The 23,815-nt window shown below is 37.4% G+C and overlaps 1 protein-coding gene across 8 annotated transcripts in view; it reads right to left on the reverse strand.

Moving 5' to 3' along the window:
- DACH1 (dachshund family transcription factor 1) overlaps positions 1-23,815 on the reverse strand; it is a 375,913-nt gene that overhangs the window by 121,085 nt on the left and 231,013 nt on the right. For 5 of the 8 annotated variants that reach the window (XM_084510838.1, XM_084510840.1, XM_084510839.1 and 2 more), the window contains exons 4-5: positions 2,496-2,651; positions 1,750-1,922 (exon numbers count right to left, since the gene is read on the reverse strand). In XM_084510838.1, the coding sequence (XP_084366964.1) occupies positions 1,750-1,922; positions 2,496-2,651 (329 nt within the window). The remainder of the gene's footprint in view (positions 1-1,749; positions 1,923-2,495; positions 2,652-23,815) is intronic. The other 3 variants (XM_084510843.1, XM_084510844.1, XM_084510845.1) reach the window with 1 other exon arrangement.

Below are 23,815 nucleotides of genomic sequence, written 5' to 3' on the forward strand. Positions count from 1 at the left end.
TAAAGAACTGTTGAATTTTCATAGGTATATAAGAAAAGACAAAGAGATGATAAATAGTGCTGATTATTTATACAAGCATATGCTTAAACAATCAAGATTTAGGGGGGAAAAAAAGTTACAAAATGCTGCTAAAATAATTCAAACTGAAAATCAAAATTTTATGGGTATTTTCAAGTTCTTCACCTAGGTTAGACCAAAACTATCTTTCTACCTAAATGAGCTACAAGAGTGAGCCTGTTTAGAAGTTAAAGAACTCTGGGATAAGGAAAATCTGGTATGGCGCTGTCTATGGTTAAAATTATAATAATTACATAATGACAAAGTCTCTCTTTCAGAGTCCAATATTTTTAAGCCTATTAGACAGATTTAAATTAGATGAGTTAGAGTTACATCTCAGTTCCAGGGTCATTATCTTCCCATAATTGGTTTAGATCTAAGAACACACCAGGCCCACTTCCTACAGCCTGCTTTCCACAGAAGTGTTTTTGTTTGTTTGTTTGTTTTTTGTTTTGTTGTTTGTTGGTTTTTTTTTCTCATAACCTGGGAGCTATGTTGCATTCCAAATGCAAATTTTTGTCAAAGTTTTGAACAGAAAGTTAAAAATACTAGTGAAGATCAAATTTTGAATTCTTATATATGAAATGAAATAGCTCACAGATGATGAAAGAGAGGGAAATACTAGGAAAAATAGTGAAAACAAAGTTTTGTTGCTAAAGTAATTCATAATTTTCAAGTGTAGTTTTGCACGTGCTCCTCCATCAAAACTTTTGTAGCTCCTGATTTGAAGGTCCAAAAGATTTTACATTTACCCAGATCTTGTCAAAGGGATTGTGTTAAATGACAGATTTCCAATATAATTGTAAAATATCAAATAACCAAATAACATTTATTTATTTTGTTGTTTGTTCATTTGTTTGTTTGCTTTCTAATGTAAGGAAGTTATGTAATAGCACAAAAGTAACTAGCACACAATACTTTTTGTATCTTGTGTATTAGAACTAAAGAAGGATAAAAATGCAAAATGTAAATATCTGAATTAATGTCAAATCAAATCATAAATATCTGGTAGTAAGAGAAAAAAAGCTTTTAAAATAAATACAGATCATCCTCAGTCAAAAAAAACAGAAGACTCCATGCCTCTGCTAAATAAATCTCTGACCAAATTGATTTGGGATGGAGAAGGGGCTAGACTGCTACTCTTATAGGCAATAAAACCTAAAATGGGTAGATATTTTCAGATTGAGAGTTCTCTATAGTACTATTATTATGGCCTGGAGATTATTGGGTCTGTTCTGTGTAACTTTATTACATTCTGTTCCAGCATTTGGCAATTTAGAGACAAAGTATTAAGCCTTTCAGCCTTCAGATACTTTGCAGCATTTCAGTTCAAATGCTTAGAATTACAAATTGGAAGAACAGACAGACTCCATCTTTGTTTGTTTTAATTTAACAATGAAATCATGTCTTACTTTATCTTGAGGAACATGCCATTAGATTACAGACTATTAAATATGAGAAACCAGAAAGCTGTGTATTCTGTATGAAAAGTGCTTCAGCTTGAGCATTACTTTAATACTTATGATATGGGAGAGGAGAAGGTAGAACTAGTGACCAGTAGCCTACTGTTCTCAGAGCTACATATTGACTTTATGACTTACCTTGTGAGATCTGACACCTACCCATCTTTGTAATACTTATGATGGCTCTGGCTGTGCTAGATTTATTTTACTTTATTTTTAATATACTTACCTTAATAACAGATGTCTCAACTCTGGATGGAGGACTCTGCACTTGTGCTGCTGCTGCCATGTTGGCAATGGTACTAAGGTGATTCATCTGGCTCATAGCCATTGTGACAGATGCTGGAGGTAGGCTCACAGGAATTAATGGGTGGGGCATCATCATAAAAGGAAGTTCCAGTCCTGGTGGGGAAAAAATAAATGCAAATAGGATTACTTCTTTTCTCTCTCTCTATATATATTATATAAATATAAATACATTGTGGTTTTTTTCTGTTTTCTCCTCATGGACAATACTCAACTTATGGATGACAAGATGGGTCCCATATCAAGACAAAGCAGCAATGCGTCTTTTCTTTTCTGGGATGTGCATATGTAAATCACTAGCAACCATGGAGGGTTTTTAGATACAAGTAGAGGCTATTAGACATCTTAGTTTGTTCATATCAGTGTAATGTTGTACAGTGTCATTGATGAGCAAAGGCTGTTTATTATCTTTTATAATATCTGCTGTAAAGTGACTTAGCAATGCATTACCATGCCACTTATACACTGGTTAATAATTACTTTAAGTATCAATTTTATTGCATACATATTTGTTCTTTATCAACTCCACTTCCCCAGCTAGAACTTTGAAGAAAGTATTCCAATATCCCCCATAATTTTGACTTTTTGATAGCCTATTTATGTAAACACAAAATCAAGACAGGAATTGGAAGACTACTGATGTTAGTGCTGAAAGATGTCAACCCGTACCATTTGGCAGAAGGTGATTCTGTTGAAGAGGGTTGAGAGGATGGCTAACTGGAACATTATGCTGTCCAGGCAAGTTGGGGTGGTTAACAGAGGACTGTGATCCCTGGGTGGGGGGAGACTGAAGTTTTTCTTTATCCCAAGAACCATCACTGCTGCCTGTTGGGAATGAATATATATTATTTGGATGAAGGAAAACTCCAAATTTTTAATGTCTGAATCTGCAAGGAAGGCCAGCAATTTAACCTTCCTTGCAAGTGGCAATTTTCATTTATTTATTTATTCAATATGTGGGCTGGGAGAAGGGCAATTTATTTTTCTTTTCTGTTGTTGTTGGTAGTGGTGTTGTGTGTTTATTTATTTATTTATTTTTGGTGGTGGTGGTGTGTTTTTTTTTTTCATCTGCTGAAAAAAAATATGCAAGGATAACTTATTAATTTGAGTTAGAACAGACTTAAAAGTATTATAGTGGTGTTCAATCACACGAATTTATTGTCTGATGTATTAATGTTTTTACATATACTTTTGACATTCATAGTAAATAAAACCATGTTTTATATGTTTATTACATTAAAAAAAAAAAAAAGTTTTGTCTATTATTCCAATTAAAATTTAAACTACATTCATATTTCTTCCTGTACTTTTGAATGAACAAACATTATAGGAATTAACTAAAATATTCATTTATTGAACATGCTTGGGTGACCTTTTCTTGTTGTATATTATATTTTTATTTTGCATTATTAATTAAAATGTAAGGAAATATTAATTGATTCCTTCAGTCTCTTTTTAGTGGAATGGACTAACAGCAAGGAAAAGTGTGGACAAAAAAAGGGTTGAGACGAGCAATAGTTCATGTAGTTGAGCATTTTTGCTGGGCCCCTGATTAAAAATACACACAGAGCTAAATGGAACAATAGAATTAAAGGACAATAAAAACTATTAACCTGTATGGCTTTGTATAGTAGAAATAGAAAATCCTTTCTTAAGACATTATTTATTGTACATATTCATGTGCAATGCTCAGATTGAGTATATATGTGTCTACACATATGAAGAAATCCATAGACTATTGTATGTTTGTATATTTATCATATAAAATCAATAAACAATGTTTGAATATATCAATAAATCACTATACCTATGAATTCCCAGCAGCATTAATATACACATCAGCAATATCTGACCTCTTCCTTTTTCATATGGAGTGCAATTTCACCTTCCTGACAATGTTTCTGCTGTTTTCATGTGAATTTTTCTTGATAAGGACTTCAGGATAACATTAGTCAAAATCTATTTAATCTATACTCAGCTTATATTTAGCATTGAAGGTTACAATGAAGTGCATATTTCTGAATGTTTTTCTGCATCATACTACCTAATAAACAACAGGGCCTTGAAAGCAACAGGACTAATACCACCTCCTCCTTACTTCAGTAGAAATTAAGCACATTGGTCTTGACATTTTTTAACATCAATTTTATGGGATGACAAAAGCACAAAAGTTGGTAGAATTCCAATTTAATTTCTCTACATCTATTAAAAACCTGATTATAAAAGCTGTACAACATAGTTTATAATGAAAAATACTCCATTATTGCCATGATTTTCTTTCCCTAGTTACTTCATGAAGACAGCTAAGGCTCAATATAAATTCTAACTCATTAGCTCAATACTGTCTCAATCCCAGTATAAATTGCTCAGAAGAAGGTAATAAAAATTCAGCCCTAACTCTACCACACTCAAACACAGCAATTTTATGAAACAACGAAAAGGATCAACTATATTAGATACTTCTACTATTTTACAGAAATCGTCACCACCTTTATGCAGCGCATATAGCTGAGCTGGTTAATAACTGATTTGAATCTCATCATCATCTCTAATAAGCAAACATGTTTTCTTGTATTTTGAGAACTCAGGGACTCTAAAAAACACATGAAACAACTTTCAAACACATATATAATTAAAGGAGCTAAATCTTAGCTGAAAAAAAAAAAATCTAATTTTCTTTTCGCACAGTTTCTGCTTATTGCCACTGTGACATTTATATTTCATTTATTCTGAATATTCATCCAAATATGACTCCAGAAATAAGAGTTAAACAGAAAATGTGTTCACCTCACTTAATTTAAGCCAAGATATGGGTGTTGATGCAGATATATACTCAATAGAAGAAGACAGGTAGTTCCAAAGAGTTGTTCATTCCATCTTTGGGTACATGTACACAAATAATAAAGCTCTTTGTATGGCACTTAGGGCTTCATTGAAAAACAGCCACCAAAAATCTGAAAAGTACTGAGCAGGAACAAGCCCAACCTAAATCTTTGCACCTGTTAAATAAAGGTCAAAGAAAGAACTTTGTTCTGGCAAATAATGTATCAGAGTACATCCGACTTGTCCATGCTGCTCTTATTTCATGCTGGATGCAGATGTCTGTCCTGCTGCATCTACTGTGAAGCCAGCATAAGCCATGTGTGTTGGCTAGTTTAACACAAGTGGGACTATACTGCAATTCAAATGAATACCAGTACTGCCTAGTAACCAGGTAATGCCTACACATACAGGAGATGAAGAAGGAAAGAACATAAGAGACAAATGGAATGAATGCCCTCTGGGCTTGCCTAAATCTTAACAGTAAATGCAGAGAAAGCGTTTACAAATGGATTAGACTTAGATAGCTTAAGTAAAATGAATCTGTGTCAATATGTCTTGCTTTTGTAGCTACAAACTCTCCAATCCTCACCATCCACTGGAAAAAAAATATATATTTATTTATTTATTTATTTATTTATTTATTTATGGACATTTATTTCTGTTATTCTTAAAAAACAAACAACAAAAATAAAACAGAAAAGGATATTCAGTTTGTAAAATGTATATCACACCTGGAGCAAAGTTCTTGAATTTACATGTACAGTTATAGTATTCTTAACAAAGAGACCATTTTACAAATCTTTTAAACACTTTAAAAAAAAAAACTTTCCCATCCAAAGATGATGACATACATATGTACCATGCATATATGAATACATACAATATGTAGAATATATTATTAAGTATTATGAATATTTGTTAATATGATAAGTATGGAAGTTTTCTGCATTTCAATTTCATAGAGCCGGTGAACTCCCTTTAATAAGATATTTTTCCTATTTATTAACAGAACCATCTACATTTACAATTAATTTCATGTTACATGCTGATGTTTGATATGGAGACAGAGTCAATTCTACTGTAACCTTTCATAACCTGGTCAAAATATTTTGCACAGTCAGTCATAGATTGCCAATTAGGCACTGATTATGTGGCCCAGAAATTAAATCTTTTTTAAAATCAGAACTCCTTTCTGCTTCCAAAGTACTGTATGTCTATTCTTTTAGAGGGATACCAAAACTAATACTGAATTGGAATAGATAAGTCTCAGAAAGCAAAGTATTGAGGGTAGTGTCTAGTCAGTTACAGATTCCTTCATACTTGTAGTCCAGCATCATCGGTCAAGATTTGTTTACAATGAAAATGATTCACAGACAGAATCCAATCCACAACATTAGAAACCACTTTCAAAATACAGGCTGCTACACTACTTAACACTTTAAGTGGACAGACATGAAAATAAATAGTCTTGGCCATTTGCTGTGTGTTTCTTACATTAGTTAAGCACAACAATTTTCCTCTTAGAGGAAACAGTTATTTTCATTAATGTCAAAGAAAAATAAGTGTTATTCCTTAGACACTACTCACCGTCTGTACAATTAAGTGCAAGCTACCACTTTTGTCACTTTCTACATTTGATTTGGACTTAATGCATACAGTGGTTTCAAAGAGTATTAAAAATTTGTTGCCTTCTTCCTCTTCACTTGTTGCCCTGCTGGAGGCTTACGTTTTTCCAGTTTCCATCAGTAGCTGACAAGTCTTTGTAATAGGATTAAAAGCTTGGACACCTGATATCCCTGGGTGCTGCAGTTCACCCTCATAAAAGCTGTTTGCTTTAAATTGAGATAAAATCGTTTTTAGTGGCATAATTAATTAAATTATGCAAAGTATTCCAGATTCAGCACAACCCTTTCTGAAGCAGCAATTGGAAGCTCTACATTGCTTTCAAACTGCATTTCAATTCATGCTGCACCAAGTTGATGAGAGAGTAGCGTTTTCAAGGCTTTCAAGCACAAGGGACGTAATTTTGAAATGTATATGCTTCACATTAACTGCTCAAACTCCACACATGTGCCCTCAAATAGGCGACTCAATAGCCAACTATGTTGTTCCTGTTCTATAGTACTAATATAAGCATTCAAAAATTTGAAATTAAAGTTCCAAGTGTAAGTAGCTATTTAAAAAATGTGTTCAGGGTGTCTCATGTTTACTCATCACAGTCTGATGGAATAAAAATAACAACACATTTTCATAATTTCAAAGACTGATTAAAGAATTTGGTGTTTCCCCAACAATCAACATTTCAGCACGTATTTTCTATAATGTGAGCTACCTTCTCTAATAATCAGCAGTTATACAACAAACCATTATTTGTACACTGAAGTGGATAAGTAAAAATGTGATGAATGGATTATTTGTATTCATTAGTAGCACAATTAGGTAGCCAAAGGTGATAATAATAAACGAAAATAATTCTGGACTGGAAAGTAATGCACCCAAGAAAATGAAGCAGAAAACTAGGCTGTAAACTGTCAACCTTGCAAGCAAACTGATCTAAGAATACCAGATTCATTTTCAGAAACCCATCTCTTATTTGCTTATCTTTTCTTTTCTAATTCTGTCCCCATTAACATTCAGCTTGTCTCAGTTAAGTTTCCTATAATGTAAGCTAAGCATTTTAGTTCCTTTTATAGGCAGTAGGGATATAGCCAATAAGCTCTAGAGAACTGTTGAGCTCATTCCATAGGAAACAGCTATCTTTGGTCAGCTGAATCTGAATCTTCTGGTTTTGGTGACTGCAGTGACTTCCCCCAGACTCAACTCACACCTAAACACACACCACCTAAGACAGCTAAAATAACTTCAGACTTTCTTATAGGATAGATGATTGCAGAACAATACCTGCAGGAGACCCCATGGTCATCTAGAGATGGAGGTCAGGCACTCTAGGTATCTAAGACAGCAGTAAATACATACCTATGTCTAGGCAACTGAGTCAGATCTGTCTTGATTTTAGGTGGATTTTAGAAATTAAAACCAGAGCTACAAAGATGGTAAAGCGCCTAGAGGGGAAGACATACAAGGAGCGACTAAAGTCACTTTGCGTGTTCAGCCTGGAAATGAGAAGGCTGAGGGGAGACCTCATCGTGGCCTACAGTTTCCTCACATGGGAGAGTGGAGGGGCAGGTGCTGATCTCTTCTCTCTGATAACCAGTGATAGGACCTGAAGGAATGGATTCAAACTGAGACAGAGGAGGTTCAGGTTGGATATTGGGAAAAGGTTCTTCACTGAGAGGGTGCTCATGCACTGGAACAGGCTCCCCAGGGTCTTAGTCATGGCACCAAGCCTGCCAGACTTTAAGGGTTTGGACTATGCTCTCAGTCATGTGGTCGGAATTTCTGGGTAGACCTGTGTGGAGTCAGGAGTTGGACTCGATGATCCTTGTGGCTCCCTTCCAACTAGGTATATTCTATGATTCAATTCTATAATTGTATGATTCCAGGCTCTCAAGTCTTCCTCTTCCTTTCATGTGGAAAACTTACTTATTTTATGGCACCTCACAGAGGACACCATGTCTGTCCTTAGACAAGGGAATCCAAGCCCCAGCTCAGCCATTGTTTCAGATAATATTTGTAGTGGGTTTACGTGGCAAGGTTTTGGTAGCAGGGGGCCATAGGGGTGGCTTTTGTGAGAAGGATCTAGAAGCTGCCCCTTGTTTGGTAAGGGCCCAACTGTTGACCAGAGCAGAGCCAATAAGCGATGTTGTTTTGCACCTCTTTGAGAGCACATTTAAGACAGGGAAAAAAAACACTGCGCCACACAGCATCTGGGAGAGTGAGAGGAGAGAGGAACAGCCTTGCAGGCGCCCAGGTCAGTGAAGAAGGACGGGGAGAGGTGCTCCAGGCGCAGGAGCAGAAGTCCCCTGCGGCCTGCAGTGAGGACCATGGTGAAGCAGGATGTCCCCCTGCAGCCCATGGAGTACCACGGTGGAGCAGGGTTCCACGCTGCAGCCCGTGGAGGAGACCACAGTGGAGCAGGTGGCCCTGCACCAACGGAGGCTGCCGCCTGTGGAAGACCCCTGCCAGAGCAGATTCCAGGCCGGACCTGAAGCCTGTGGAGAGGAGACCACGCAGGAGCAGGTGACCTGGCAGGAGCTGCCACCCATGGGGGACCCAGGTTGGAGCAGTTTTCTCCTGAGGGATGGACCCCGTGGTACGGACCCATATCTGGAGCAGTTCTGGAAGAGCTGCTGCCTGTGGGAAGCCCACGCCGGATCAGTTCATCAAGGACTGCATCCCGTGGGTGGGATCCCACAGCACAGGGGGCGAGAGTGACCGAGAAGGAGCGGCAGAGAAGAAGCGCTGTAGACTGACCATAACCCCCATTCCCCCGTTCCCCTGCGCCGCTCGGGGGGAGGAGGTGGAAGAGGGTGGATGGGGGGGAAGGTGCTTTTGGTTTCTTTCCTTTGTTTCTCACTTCTCTAGCTTGTTACTAATAAGCAATAAAGCTTACTGTCTCCCTATGCCAAGTCTGTTTTGCCCGTTACAATAATTACTGCGTGATCTCCTTGTCCTTATCTCAACCTTTGAGCCCTTTTCATTGTATTTTCTCCCCATTCCTCTTTGAGGAGGGGGAGTGAAAGAGCAGTTGTAGTGGAGCTCAGCTGCCCACTGGAACAGAACCACCACAATATTACATACACAAGCAGTATCATGTGGCAAAAAGACAAAAGACAGCCAGAATTTCTACTACAAACTCAAACTTTTTTCTTTTTTTTCTTTTCCTTTTCCTTTTCCTTTTCCTTTTCCTTTTCCTTTTCCTTTTCCTTTTCCTTTTCCTTTTCCTTTTCCTTTTCCTTTTCCTTTTCCTTTTCCTTTTTCTCTTTTTTCCCTTCCTCTCCACATTATTTTTGGTACTACTGATCTTCTCTGAGTCCCCTTAATCTTGCAAACAAGACTGCTGTTATCTTCTGTGTTTGCTGAAACAAACTGTATCTCAGCAACAATTACCAAACAAAACATCAGTATCAGCTGTGTTGGCTCATTTTTTTCTGAAGTGGACTACTCTTCACTATCTACTTCATTATTTATGTCCATTGGAAAATATGCATAATCAGTGTGCAAAAAGTTGGTAATCTTAGCATGTGACAGTGAGGAACCACTCATACCACTGTTTGAATCAAATCCTTCTTTAGATTTGATTGTTATAAATTTGTGGTTTCATTTTTGTGTAACTCAATTCAGTCTCCTGAAATCAGCTATGGTTTTTACCTGCCATAAATGAGTGTTGTGAGGTATATAAAGGACAGACATTTATAGATAAAAGCATTTTAATAAGACTATTACTATTATATCATTACTATTTATTTATTATTACTAATTATATATTACTATTATATCATTAAAAACAAATATAATTTTGCCTTATATAAATCCTGTCTGTCTCTTATTATCAATATGAAATATCTATTATATATATTACTACCTCTTCTGAGAGGTAGTAAAATGTTCAGGAGACCAAGTACTATGGCAAAGAGGAATAATAAGTTTCCAAAGACTTCCCTGAAACTCTTTGTGTTTCTTTGTTTTTCTAGATATGGATTTTTCTTTTTTCATTTTTTTTTTCCATGGAAAGCCTTGCCTTGTAATTTTATGGTTATATAGTCATGCTAATGCTCTTAAATAGACCATGAGGAATGTGGCCTGATAATTGAAAGTTTTTATAATTTTCTCTAACATATTGGGTTTATGGGTTTGGTATTTGTAGTTCTGCTGTTTTACAGAAAACAAGCATGTACAGAAGAAAATTCCGAAAGAAAAAAATATATAGTTGATATACATTTTCCCACCAAAAAATATAAAGGAGAATCTGAAAAAAAAAAAAAAAAAGAGGTGTTCGGCCTCAGTCATATTGACTGCTTCATTTATTGTCTTTATTGTCTTTGTTTTATTACATAGACCATGCCAGAGTTTTGTTCCCAATTTATTCCACCCTTCCACATTTATCTTCTGATAAATAACAATTGCAGTACAAACAGGTAATTCCAGGAAATAAGATGGAATTTTACATGCTGAATATCAGGGTATAGTCTTAATTACATATCAGAAAATATTGAATTTATATAAACTAATAAGTGATATATAAATATTTTTTTTTTACACTAGCACTGAATCCCATGAAATATATATTTCACACTTTATACTAATCCTTCATTATTTTGGCAGAGATTAACACGGGAAAAGCTTTTTTTTTTTTTTCTTTTTTTTCTTTTTTAATTCAATTTAAGGAATAATGAAACTGTCCAATGCAAGTGAAAGCTCAGCAACTCAGTCACAGGATGTGTGACATTCACCTAAAAATAGATTTTTCTTTTGTCTCCTTTCACAAATACCTACCTTCTCATTTCATAGATAATACACAGTTTATTAGTATGGTTATATAACGTTATATGATAAAAGTGCAATTTATACATGTAAAACTAAATGTGAAGTCATAAGAATTAAACAAAATAAAATAAAATAAAATAAAATAAAATAAAATAAAATAAAATAAAATAAAATAAAATAAAATAAGACATAGCTGTAGCACTGTGTTCAGGAAAACAGTAACTGGGCAATATTTTCCTGTTAGGTACACCTAAGCAAATATGTTAATTTCAGAGCAGATAGCTAGAATCGCAGTAAGTTCCTTGATGTAGAATTTTTATGACATAACTACAAGCATGTTATGAGAACTCTACAAAAATAGGTGAATAGCAACATTTATTTTATCTTATTCAATATGGAATCATAGAATCATAAAGGTTGGAATAGACCTCCAAGATCATCTGATCCAACCATCCCCCTACCACCAATATAACCCACTAAACCATGTCCCTAAGCACCACATTCAACCTTGCCTTAAACGCCTACAGGGACAGTGACTCTACCACCTCCCTGGGCAACCCATTCCAATGCCTAACTACTCTGTCTGAGAAGGAATTTCTCCTACTTTCCAACCCAAACCTCCCCTGGCACTACTTGAGGCCATTCCCTCCAGTCCCGTCGCTAGTTATCTGTGAGAAGAGGCTGACCCGCAGCTCTCCACATCTTCCTTTCAAGTGGTTGTAGAGAGCAATAAGGTCTCCCCTGAGCCTCCTCTTCTCCAGACTAAACAAGCCCAATTCCCTCAGCTGCTCCTTATAGAACTTGTGTTCCAGACTCTTCACCAGCTTCATAGCCCTTCTCTGGACATACTCCAGGGCCTTGATGCCTTTGTCATAGTGAGGGGCCCAAAACTGAACACAGTACTCAAGGCGCAGCCTCACCAGAGCAGAGTACAGGGGGACAATCACCTCCCTGGTCCTGCTGGCTACACTATTCCTGATACAAGCCAGGATGCCCTTGGCCTTCTTGGCCACCTGGGCACACTGCAGGCTCATGTTTAGACAAGCATCAACCAATACCCCCAGATCTTTTTCTTCTGCACATCTTTCCAGCTACTCTGCCCCAAGCCTGTAGCATTACATGGGGTAGTTGTGACCAAACTGCAGGACCTGGCACTTAACCGTGTTGGACCCCATCCTATCGGCCTCTGCCCACCGACCCATCCTGTCCAGGTCTTTCTACCCTCTGGTAGACATACACTTCCCCCCAGTTTGGTGTTATCTACCAGCTTACTGAGGGTGCACTCAATTCCCTCATCCAAATCATCAATAAAGATATTAAAGAGGATGGGCCCCAATACTGACCTGGGAATATCACTGGTGACTGGTCACCAGCTGTATTTCATTCCATTCACCACCACTCTCTACACCCATCTGTCCAGACAGTTTTTAACCCAGAAAAGAGTGTACCTGCCCAAGCCATGGGCTGCCAGCTTCTCCAGGAGAACACTGTGGGAAACCTTGTCAAAGACCTTGCTGAAGTCTAGGTAGACTACATCAACAGCCTTTTCCTCATCCACCACGTGGGTCACCTGGTCATAGAAAGACTTGCCTTTCATAGAATCACAGAATCATCTAGGTTGGAAGAGACCTACAAGGTCACCTAGTCAAACCTCTGACCTAACACTAACAAGTCTTCCACTAACCCACGTCACTAAGCGCTACAGCTAAACGTCTTTTAAACACCTTCAGGGATGCTGACTCAACCCCTTCCCTGGGCAGTCTATTCCAGTAACTAACAACCCTTTCAATAAAGAAATTCTTCCTAATATCCAACCTAAATCTCCCCTGGCACAACTTTAGCCCTGGCACAACTTTAGCCCTTTCCCCCTTATCCTATCATTGGGCACGTGGGAGAATAGACCAATCCCCACCTCGCTATGGCTTCCTTTAAGGTACCTACTTGTGACAGTCCAGGTGGAGCAGCAGGTCTCTAATTACCTGAACGGTGAGGGGTTTATTCTGCTCCCCGTCCCAGACTTACAGTTCCAGAGGCGGAGTACTCCAAGGATAAGTGGTCTGGCTAGTAAAGACAAATGTAAAGCCTTTTCCTTATCCTCAGTAGTCATGTTCCCCACTGTGTCCAGTGAGGATGGAGATTCTCCTTGGGCCTCCTCTTGCCATTAATATATTTATAAAAACAAATTTTGTTATCCTTAAACATAGTGGCCAGGTTGAGCTCGTGCTGGGCTTTAGCCTTCCTGATTTTCTCTCTGGCAACTTCCTCATACTCTCACCAAGCTGCCTGTCCCTTTTTCCATAGGACATAAACTCTCTTTTTCTCCCAGACTCTCAGTAAAAGTTCCCTGTTCAGCCATTCCAGTCTTATTCCCTTACAGCTCAACTTACAGCACACAAGGGTATCCTACTCCTGCACCTTTAAGACTTCATTCTTGAGGAGTGCCCAGCCTTCATGGACCCCTCTGCCCTTCAGGACGGAACCCCAAGAGACCCTCCCTACCAATGTCCTGAATAGCTCAAAGTCTGCCTTCCAGAAGTCCAAGGTAGCAGTTTTACTGACCCCCCTCCTGACTTCACAAAGAATAGAGAACTCTACCCTTTCATCATCACTCTGCCAATGACAGTTCCCGCCCACCACATCTCCCACCAGTCCCTCTCTGTTTGTGAACAGCAGGTCTAGGGGGGAATTCCCCTGGTAGGCTCAGTAACCAGATGAATCAGGAAGCTGTCTTCCACACACTCCAACATGATAAACATCATAAATGACTCAGTGAACATCTTAATTGAAGTCGTATGTACTTACTTATAATTTTTTCCATTTATTAGGTAATTAATTTATTACTATATATTCACATTTTATATAACTTTGCATACGAATATCTCCTGTACACTTAAGGAACAGGTAAAAGAGGGTATGTCCAGCTGAGTAGCATATAACTGCCACAGGAAAGCCAGAAGACTGCACAGGCTCTGAAGTCCATAGAGAAATTACCTCATCATTTTGTAAGCAGGTGTTAACTCTGAGAGGAATTGTCTTTCTCCTAAATTGTTTGTACTGCTTTAATCTGCCTTGACCACTGTGATATAATCTTAATTTTCTAGTTCTTATACAATACTTTTTTCGTAAATTTGCAGCATGGAAAAGTGTCACACTTCAAAGGAATCCAGTGAACATTAAAGAATAAAAAAAAAAAAAAAAAAAAAAAAAAAAAAAGCCTCTTTTAGATGCTAAACTTCTGTGTTATTTGGACACATACAGATAAATGTATATCCATGTGTACATCTGTCTACTTTTATGTGTATGCATGCATGCACACACACAAACTGCACATGTAAATATATAAGGGATACAACAAACTGTCAGCCAGAAATTCACTAATAAATATCCTTTTCATACATTTGGATTTGTAAACAGCATATGTATACTTCAGCCAGCTCCAATGCCAGTACATTCAGCCTAACAAGCAAAATCAGACCATGAATCATACTTCCTTCATTGCAGTTTATCACATACTACCTAGTGTTTGCCACAAAGTAAGAATCATTATTATAGCTCTTATACAGTACATCACTATGCTACAGTAACTTCATTGAAGCACACTGAACAACATTCAAGCACTTCAGCCTTTATGTTTTTGTTTGTTTGTCTGTTTTTTCTCTATTTCCTGAGACAGATTACTATGCCATTCTGTTACTTAGAGAAGGAAATCTTTACTCAGAGTTCATGGATCCTGAATCTTGCTTCTGGACTGCTGAAACTTTTACTCTTCTTGCACACAGTGTATTGTTTGTTCAGGATGATGACAACAGAAATGACAACTTGTATGAGTAGTAGTAACGGTAGTAGTAATATGTGATACTTAGTGCAGATGGGCAGTCCTAGTTTCATTGTCCTGAAAGGCTTACAATGTGAAATTACATAAGAAATAGTAGGCATACAAAGACAGCAGACCACAAGGAATTTCACTCAGTAGGGAGATATATACACATATCTGCTATAATTGCCTCTCACAAATGATGCTGCTTATGCAAAAAGGATCATTTTCTCTTTGAAACTTAGTCTACCAATATTTTTCTACTTCTTACATATTGATACCTTCCCCATTCAAAACTACTACTGTTTTTCTGACTGGAGCCTTACCAAAATTGTCAAAGTTAAAAAGCAATAGCATCCTAAAGCATGGAATTGGATTTAAGAGGGTAGGAATACAAAAGAGATATATCTTAATATATTTCTTAAACCTTTTATTGGTTTTTGCAATCTTATTGTAGCTATTTTCTAATCAATTTTTCTATATTTGTTTCACTTTTAAAATGGAAAGACATCACCATTTTAAAGATATTAAGGCCACACTTTGTGTGTGTGTGTCTTTGGGGTTGTGTTTGTTTGTTTTTCTGTCTTACTCCAGAAGAGTCTGGACCACTCTTACCAACATTCATTTCTAATGCCAAAACATTTTCACCTACTGTAGAAGAAACAAAATAGACAATCCAGTGTTTGACACAAAATCCTATTGTCATTAAGTAATAGCAAGGTATGCTAATTTGTTCAACTGTAGTTTTTTAGAGTTGTCTCTTCTTGTCCTTTAATAGTTCTAGACAAGAAATTTCTCCCCAGCTGTAAGATAAAGATTTAGTACTCTGAACTTTACAAACCCCAAAAAATGTAATAGTCATTCTAGGCTGTTTTTAAAAGAGTCTTATATCAACACAATTTCTGCAGAATTGCAAACACCTTTTAATTGTACTTTAAACAATATATATAACTTTGTGTCTCAGACAAAAAGTCCTATCAAGGGATGTACATTCAGACTCATCTCATTTATAAAAAATGATGATGGTAAACTCTTTCACTGGTTAGGAAAAGACATAAGCACCTCTCTGCTTCCCTTTCCTTGTTCCATAAATCCCTCTTCATTAGGAGTAGTTCAGCTGGTCAAGAAGTGAGGAAGGGTACATAACAGGAGACAGAATACATACATATGAGAGAGACAAAAACAAACAAACTAACAAAACAAACAAACAAACAAAAAAAAACTTTAGCCCATTCCCCCACGTCCTATCATCGGGTACGTGGGAGCATAGACCAACCCCCACCTCGCTACAGCCTCCTTTAAGGTATCTATAGACTGTGATAAGGTCACCCCCGAGCCTCTTCTTGTCCAGACTGAACAATCCCAGCTCCCTCAGCCGCTCTTCATAAGACTTGTTCTCCAGACCCCTCACCAGCTTTGTTGCCCTTCTCTGGACTCTCTCGAGCACCTCCATGTCCTTCTTGTAGCAAGGGGCCCAAAACTGAACACAGTACTCCAGGTACGGCTTCACCAGAGCCAAGTGCAAGGGAACAATCACTTCCCTAGCCTTGCTGGCCACACTATTTCTTATACAAGCCAGGATGCTGTTGGCCTTCTTGGCCACCTGAGCACACTGCTGCCTCATATTCAGCCAACTATCCACCAATGCTCCCAGGTCCTTCTCTGCCAGGCTGCTTACTAACCACTCATCTCCCAGCCTGTAGCACTGCTTGGGGTTGTTGTGCCCCAGGTGAAGGACCCAGCACTTGGCCTTGTTGAACTTCATGCAGTTGACCTCAGCCCATCGGTCCAGCCTTTCCAGAGCCTCCTGCAGAGCCTTCCTACCCTCGAGCAGATCGACACACTCACCTAACTTGGTGTCATCTGCGAACTTACTGAGGGTGCATTCGATCCCCTCATCCAGATCATCAATAAAGATATTAAAGATAACTGGCCCTGGAGAACGCCACTAGTGACCAGCCTCCAACTGGATTTAACTCCATTCACCACAACTCTTTGGGCCCAGCTATCCAGCCAGTTTTTAACCCAATGACGCGTATGCCAGTCCAAGCCAAAAGCAGACAGTTTCTTGAGGAGAATGCTATGGGAAACAGAGTCAAAAGCCTTACTGAAGTCAAGGTAGACCACATTTGCAGCCTTTCCCTCATCCACCAAGCACATCACTTTGTCATAGGAGATCAGGTTCGTTAAGCAGGACCTGCCTTTCATAAACCCATGCTGACTGGGCCTGATTGCCTGGTTGCCCTGCAAGTGCCACGTGATGACACTCAGGAGGATCTGCTCCATGAGCTTCCCTGGAACCGAGGTCAAACTAACAGGCCTATAGTTTCCTGGGTCTACCCTCCAGCCCTTCTTATAGATGGGTGTCATGTTTGCTAGCTGGCAGTCAGCTGTGACCTCCCCTGATAGACAGGACTGCTGATAAATGATGGAAAACAGCTTGGCCAGTTCTTCCACCAGTTACCTCACCACCCTCGGGTAGATCCCATCTGGCACCATCGACTTGTGTATATCCAAGTTCTGTAGCAGGTTGCCAACCATTTCCTCATGGATTGTGAGGGCCACATTCTGCTCCCCACCCCCTTCCACCAGCTCAGGGTATTGGGTATCTAGAGAACAACTGCTCTTGCCGCTAAAGACTGAGGCAAAGGGGGCATTAAGCACCTCAGCCTTTTCCTCATCTCTCATCACTAAGTTCCCCCCCGTATCCAGTAAAGGATGGAGATTCTCCTTTTCGTGTTAATGTATTTATAAAAACATTTTCTGTTATTTTCTGTTAACAGCAGTAGCCAGACTGAGCTCCAGATGAGCTTTGGCCTTTCTAATTTTATCCCTACACATCCTTACAACATCCTTATAACCCTTCTGAGTGGCCTGCCCTCTTTTCCAAAGATCATAAACCCTCTTTTTTTTCCTAAGCTCTAGCCACAACTCTCTGTTCAGCCAGGCTGGTCTTCTTTCATGCTGGCTTGTCTTTGGGCATGTGGGGACAGACTGCTCCTGAGCCACTCAGATTTCCTTCTTGAGGAGTACCCAGCCTTCCTGGACTCCTCTGCCCTTCAGAACCACCTCCCAAGAGACTCTATCAACCAGTGTCCTGAACAGCTCAAAGTCAGCCCTACGGAAGTCCAAGACTGCAGTTTTACTGATCCCCCTCCTGACTTTGCCGAGATTGCATACAAGCCTTTCTTACAGATCATTGTTGACTACAGATAAGTCTGCACTGCTCATTTGTATTTAATCCATGTGAGATAAGACAGATCTGAATGTAAACCTTTGTCTGATGCTTTCTTAAATGCACAACACTTGGCTGACTGTTTAGTGGGGAAAACAACAAACAAACAAATGAGCAAACAAAATTATCTTCTACCATTAACATTTTTCTGGTATAATGCAAGGGACCGTAATGCTTTCTCTTTAAGAAAAGGTGAGCTCACTTTCCTGTAGTAGTATTAAGAATAGGTTTCTTTCTGCACCTTGATAAAAGCATTAAACAAAGAAGACCCCTAAGTGTCTTTTAAGGGTTGCTGGAACAGGGGACTGGTATTCTAGGATTATCACTAATAAATCAAGATGTCAGGTCATCTTAATAACTAATTCTGCCCACCTTCAGCACAACCCAACCTCTGCTTTGTCTGTCACAGCATAAAGAGAAGCAACATCAGAATTTTTTACAGTATCCACTGTAGAACCATCTCACCTTCCTGTATGCTACACTCAACTGAGAATTCTCTCATGAATGTCCTTTAAATGCTTCTTAACCTGGCCTGAAATCTCTTCCTTTCTCAGATACAGATAATATCAACATCCAAAGAGAAAAAATCATGAGTAATGTTTTGTCAAATTTGTTATTACTCTTGTAAGAAAAGAAAAGTGTGTTTATACTTTGTAACTCATGCTGTTTAAGTAAAGAAAAACAGCAATGTTAATTTTAGATTGAAAAATGGTTAGACATAGATCTTGAACTAAAATATGAGACAAGGGGCAGATGTTTTCCTGATGTTCAAGGAAAAATCATGCAAAAATTATGCCTGTTTTTGTGAATTATTTTCATATAACTATTTATTTATTATTATTATTACTATTGAGGATTTTTGACTCCTTAGAATGAATTAGAACATTTTTCTCAAACACTTTGTTTTTGCAAATGATGTTGAATACGTAGTCAATATATATTTCTGACAAAAATCAATTTAATCAATTTAACTGTTTTTCAGTGAAAACTGTGTTTCTCACTTTTAAATCACCAAAACAAACAAGTAATTAACTGGCAACTACCCTCCTAGAAATCAAATCCCAGAAATAAAATTTGTCGTAAAAACACTAGAATACCTTAAAGTGGTATTCTTAAAAATGGAATTGTAAGTAGTAGCGAGTACCTGGCATACGAATTTGGCATAGAGCTTAACATGCCTTACAAGATATAGAATACATAATTCCACTATTACACTCTGTAGCTGGAAAAGATCTACAAATCATTTTTAAACATCTTCTCCTTGAAGTTAGTGAGACTTGAATAAAACCCAAATTTCATTCCAGTTTCTTTGATGTACCAGTTTGATCACAGCTGAGTTCAAAGTTCTAATTCAAACTAGCACAGAGGCATGTTAGCTCAAGAGAGGTACAAATGCTAAAAACTGTCTAAAAAGGTTATTATCTTGTGGTTAATCTATGAAGGACTAAAATAGGTTGTTTGAATATGAGTTATATGACAACAGACTATTTGTTCTTTTAAGTGATTAGCTAACAAAAGAAGTTTAAAAATCAAGACTACTCTTAGTTTCTACAGGGATTTCTGTGTAGCCTTCAGGACTGATACTGTGTTAAAGTACTAGTACAATTTTTCAAGCACATTACTCTGAACATAATGCTTTGAAAAATTTAAAATGGGGAACAGATAGCAAAATGTCATTTCTTTCATAGCTACAAAATGCAAACTCCAAGTGTTTTAACCTAATGAATAAATGAGTTTGTCCTTTATGTATAAAATATAGTTTGTGTTTGTTGCACAAGATTTTTAATAATAGATGAATTTTAGGTTTGCTTCAACATATTCAATAAAGTGTGATTAATTTGGTTTTTCAAAAATGCAAACTAGACATTACTATATTACTCTACAAAATGCACAGCTTGCAACATTATTGTCTCTGTGGGATCTTAAATTGAATTGTAAAATGTGTCTTATTTCCAGTTTGATTTATGTAAGAAATTTCAGTGGATAATGCCCTTTTTGAAGTTTCAGTGCTTTCTGCAAAGAAAAAATACATAACTAAAAATCATGACACAGTTTATTATAAATCACAGCAAAGTTTTATCATTACATAATGTTCCTCTTAAAAATCATGTAGTGATGCCACACACTATGTTCAGTTCAGTGAATTAACTTTTTTTTGGTGAAGTTTCGTATTATGACAGATTATATAACACATTTCTGACATGTTCTGTGATTTTATTGCAATATTCTAAGTAATTACCAAATCTCTTCTTCTCTAAAACAGCTTTCCTGTGCCCTGAGAATTAATCTATGATACCATTTAACTTGGCTTTTTGAAGTAAATATCACTAGATAAAAAGCCAGCTGGTTCTGAATAATGGGATACTTGAATGAATGTATTAGTGTTTGAAAATGAGAGTACAAATCTTTTAAAAAGATTAATTTCCATAAGAAAGATAGCTCACAGATCTACAAAAGAATAAATTCAAAACATAATAAACTGGCAGAAAGAGAAGTAGATTAAAGTAAAGGCAGCAGCACCTTGTTATTGCAGCTGTTGTATAGCAGTGATTCTGTATCAATTACAACATTTGGTACGTATGGGCAGACTCTTCAAAGGTTTCAGTATAAAGCTTGAGTCTGGAATACAGAGTATATAATAACTTGAGTGATTAATATTTTTTTTTCTTAACAGGACATAACTTTTGTTTGCAACAATCGAGTCTTTCGGAAGAGTTACAAAGACGCCTCTGACTTTAATGTGAAAACCTAACATCAGTTTTGTTTATTATTAAAGATTTGGATATGAACTTATCTTTATCATGAAAATAGCTTGGCTTTATCACAGCACACAAATGCTGACATCAGCATGTAAACTGACTTTTATTGTCCTATGGACTTTATTTTCAATATCCTGTTTCAAAATATGTTTCCTTGAATGGGTCTAGAATTCTGTTCACACAATTACTTTGGCCAAACATTAATGAAAACAAAGTTTGCTGATGCCAGTAAGTACTGTGGATTTGTGTAAAATAGAATGGGTAAATAAATTATGTTGGGGCAAACTTTAAAATGTGAGGGTTTTTTTTGTTTGTTTGTTTGTTGTTGTTTTTTGTTTGTTTGTTTGGGGGGGAAGCTGGTGGTGGTGGTGGTGACTAGTTGGTTGGTTAGTTGTATTGTGTTTTTTTTTGTTTGTTTTGCTGATGGTGTTAATTGAGGTTCTATCAGCTTCTCTCAAAGTCTGTCACTGATAGACATGAAAGTCAGATTCATCCAAGTAACCTGTTCTGAGCAATCTAGTAAGTTTGGCATGAAACACAATATCCCTGAAGGATGTTATAAGGCTTTATAACTGTTAGTAAAGTACAGGGAATTACAACTATTATTTTTTTCAGTTGAGTTCAGTGTAGTTTGGTTTATATCTTGTCTTACATATTTATAGATTTATTACATATATGTAATGAATACACTTTAAAATACATGTATACTATTACTATACTAAAGTAAAGTATACTTTCCACTTTGTTAAATCAAAGCATTTCTAATCCCAGTTCCTTCACCTCCTGAAATGTTAACATTTCATATGGAATGGATATTAAAGGATTCCTAACATACCATGTCCTAATAGTGACTGGAAACAGACAGTGGTGCAGACAAGTGAACACTTACATGAATGGTATTCAACATAATAATTACATAATGGTGTCTTAGTGAAAGCAGAAGTTGAGGATAAAGCTCCATGGTCAAATGTAACCAAGTTATTAAATAGTCCCTGATAGTTGAACCAAAGTAAGTGACCACATTGTATGACAGAACTTGTCACCCCAAACCTTATCTATGCTGAGTGCACTACATCAGCAGCAGAATGCAGTACGGAAAATTATTAAGCCATAATAACTCAGTGATATTCTTTCATAAGCCTGTCGTTCTTGTCAGGTATCCTTAGATAAATATTATACTGAACATGCAAGTACATATGACACGTGTGCACTAAAAATGTTCAGCTATATTAGGCATTCTGTACTCTGCAGGATTATCTATCTGCTCAATTATATTTCAATGCACAGAAAAGCTTGCTCCTGTGCCTGCTGGAGATAATGACAAACTTCAGTGAGAGAAGCACCAAGTCAAAAGACTAGAATTAGATCTGTGTAACAGCTGTGATGACTCATCTTGAAGATCATACTTTCCTCCATTATTTTAATTTGCTAAGTCAAATAAACTGCCAGACTCCCTTGTACGCTTTGAGAACATCACAGACCTCTACACAGAAATGAGCTTTCAGTGATTAGGAATAATTTGAACCAAGTAAATGAAACTAAAAACAAATCAGGGGAGTATTTCAAGATTAAGGCAAATGTCTATTGCATTGTAACTGAAAAGAGTTTAGATATTACACATTATTCCTCTTAGAATTCAGTGATATTTACTATAAAAAGATGCTTCTTTGTAGTTGTTGTTAAAACTGTCTACAAAATGTTTACAGCAATTTTCTGAAAGTAACTTCACATTCTTTTTTAAACATACTACTTCTGGAAAGCTGCTTTTAGTTAAAATATAAAAATTGTAGTTACAAGGTTTCTGCAAACATAACTGCCATTCCATTAAGGGAATGGCACAGCAAACAGTAAATAGTGGCCCCAAGGGAAATGTAAGTATTGATTTTATTACTATGTTGGTTGGATTGTATTTGCAATTGTCAACTCTAATTTTAGGCTGTGCATTAAGTATCCCTATAATAGCTTAAGGAAAAAAAGCAAATATTAATTAGAATGTATTGATAATGTTTTATAAGTCTTAGATTTAGTCCTTACCAAGCATATATTTTGAAAAAATACAAATGTATTTATTGCTTGTAAATGTAGCTAATAAATAAATAGACAGAAACTATAATAACATGGATTACATGACACTTTTTTGTGCATCATGTCATCTGCTGGATGCAATTACTTAAAATTAAAACTGAAATTAAGTGTGAATATATTTATTATTGCATGTGTGTTTTTTTTTTATAGCAAATAAGGTGAAGTAACTATTCAAATACAACATGATCAGTCCATAGATTGTTATATTCATCCTACCAATTGCTTTCTGATAGTTCGACTCTTACCATTTTGTCTCTCAGTATTGCAGTCTACTACCAACAGAAACTACAAGACAGGTTATATTTGCAGATACTATTACAGGTAATTTGTGATCTTTTTTCTGCTCTTTAGTTAATTCAAAACAGTACATTCATAGAATCATAGAATCATAGAATCATAGAATATCCTGAGTTGGAAGGGACCCTTAAGGATCATCAAGTCCAACTCTTGACACCGCACAGCTCTACCCAAAAGTTCAGACCATGTGCCTTAGTTCACAGTCCAATCTCTTCTTAAATTCAGACAGGCTCGGTGCAGTGACCACTTCCCTGGGGAGCCTGTTCCAGTGTGCAACCACCCTCTCTGTGAAGAACCCCCTCCTGACGTCCAGCCTAAATTTCCCCTGCCTCAGCTTAACCCCGTTCCCACGGGTCCTGTCACTAGTGTTAATGGAGAAAAGGTCTCCTGCCTCTCGACACCCCCTTACGAGGAAGTTGTAGACTGTGATGAGGTCTCCCCTCAGCCTCCTCTTCTCCAGGCTGAACAGGCCCAGTGACCTCAGCCGTTCCTCGTACATCTTCCCCTCCAGGCCTTTCACCATCTTCGTAGCCCTCCTCTGGACACTTTCCAACAGTTTCATGTCCTTTTTATACTGTGGTGCCCAGAA

This window comes from Aythya ferina (assembly GCF_964211825.1).
Source record: "Aythya ferina genome assembly, chromosome: 1".
Lineage (NCBI taxonomy): Eukaryota > Metazoa > Chordata > Aves > Anseriformes > Anatidae > Aythya > Aythya ferina.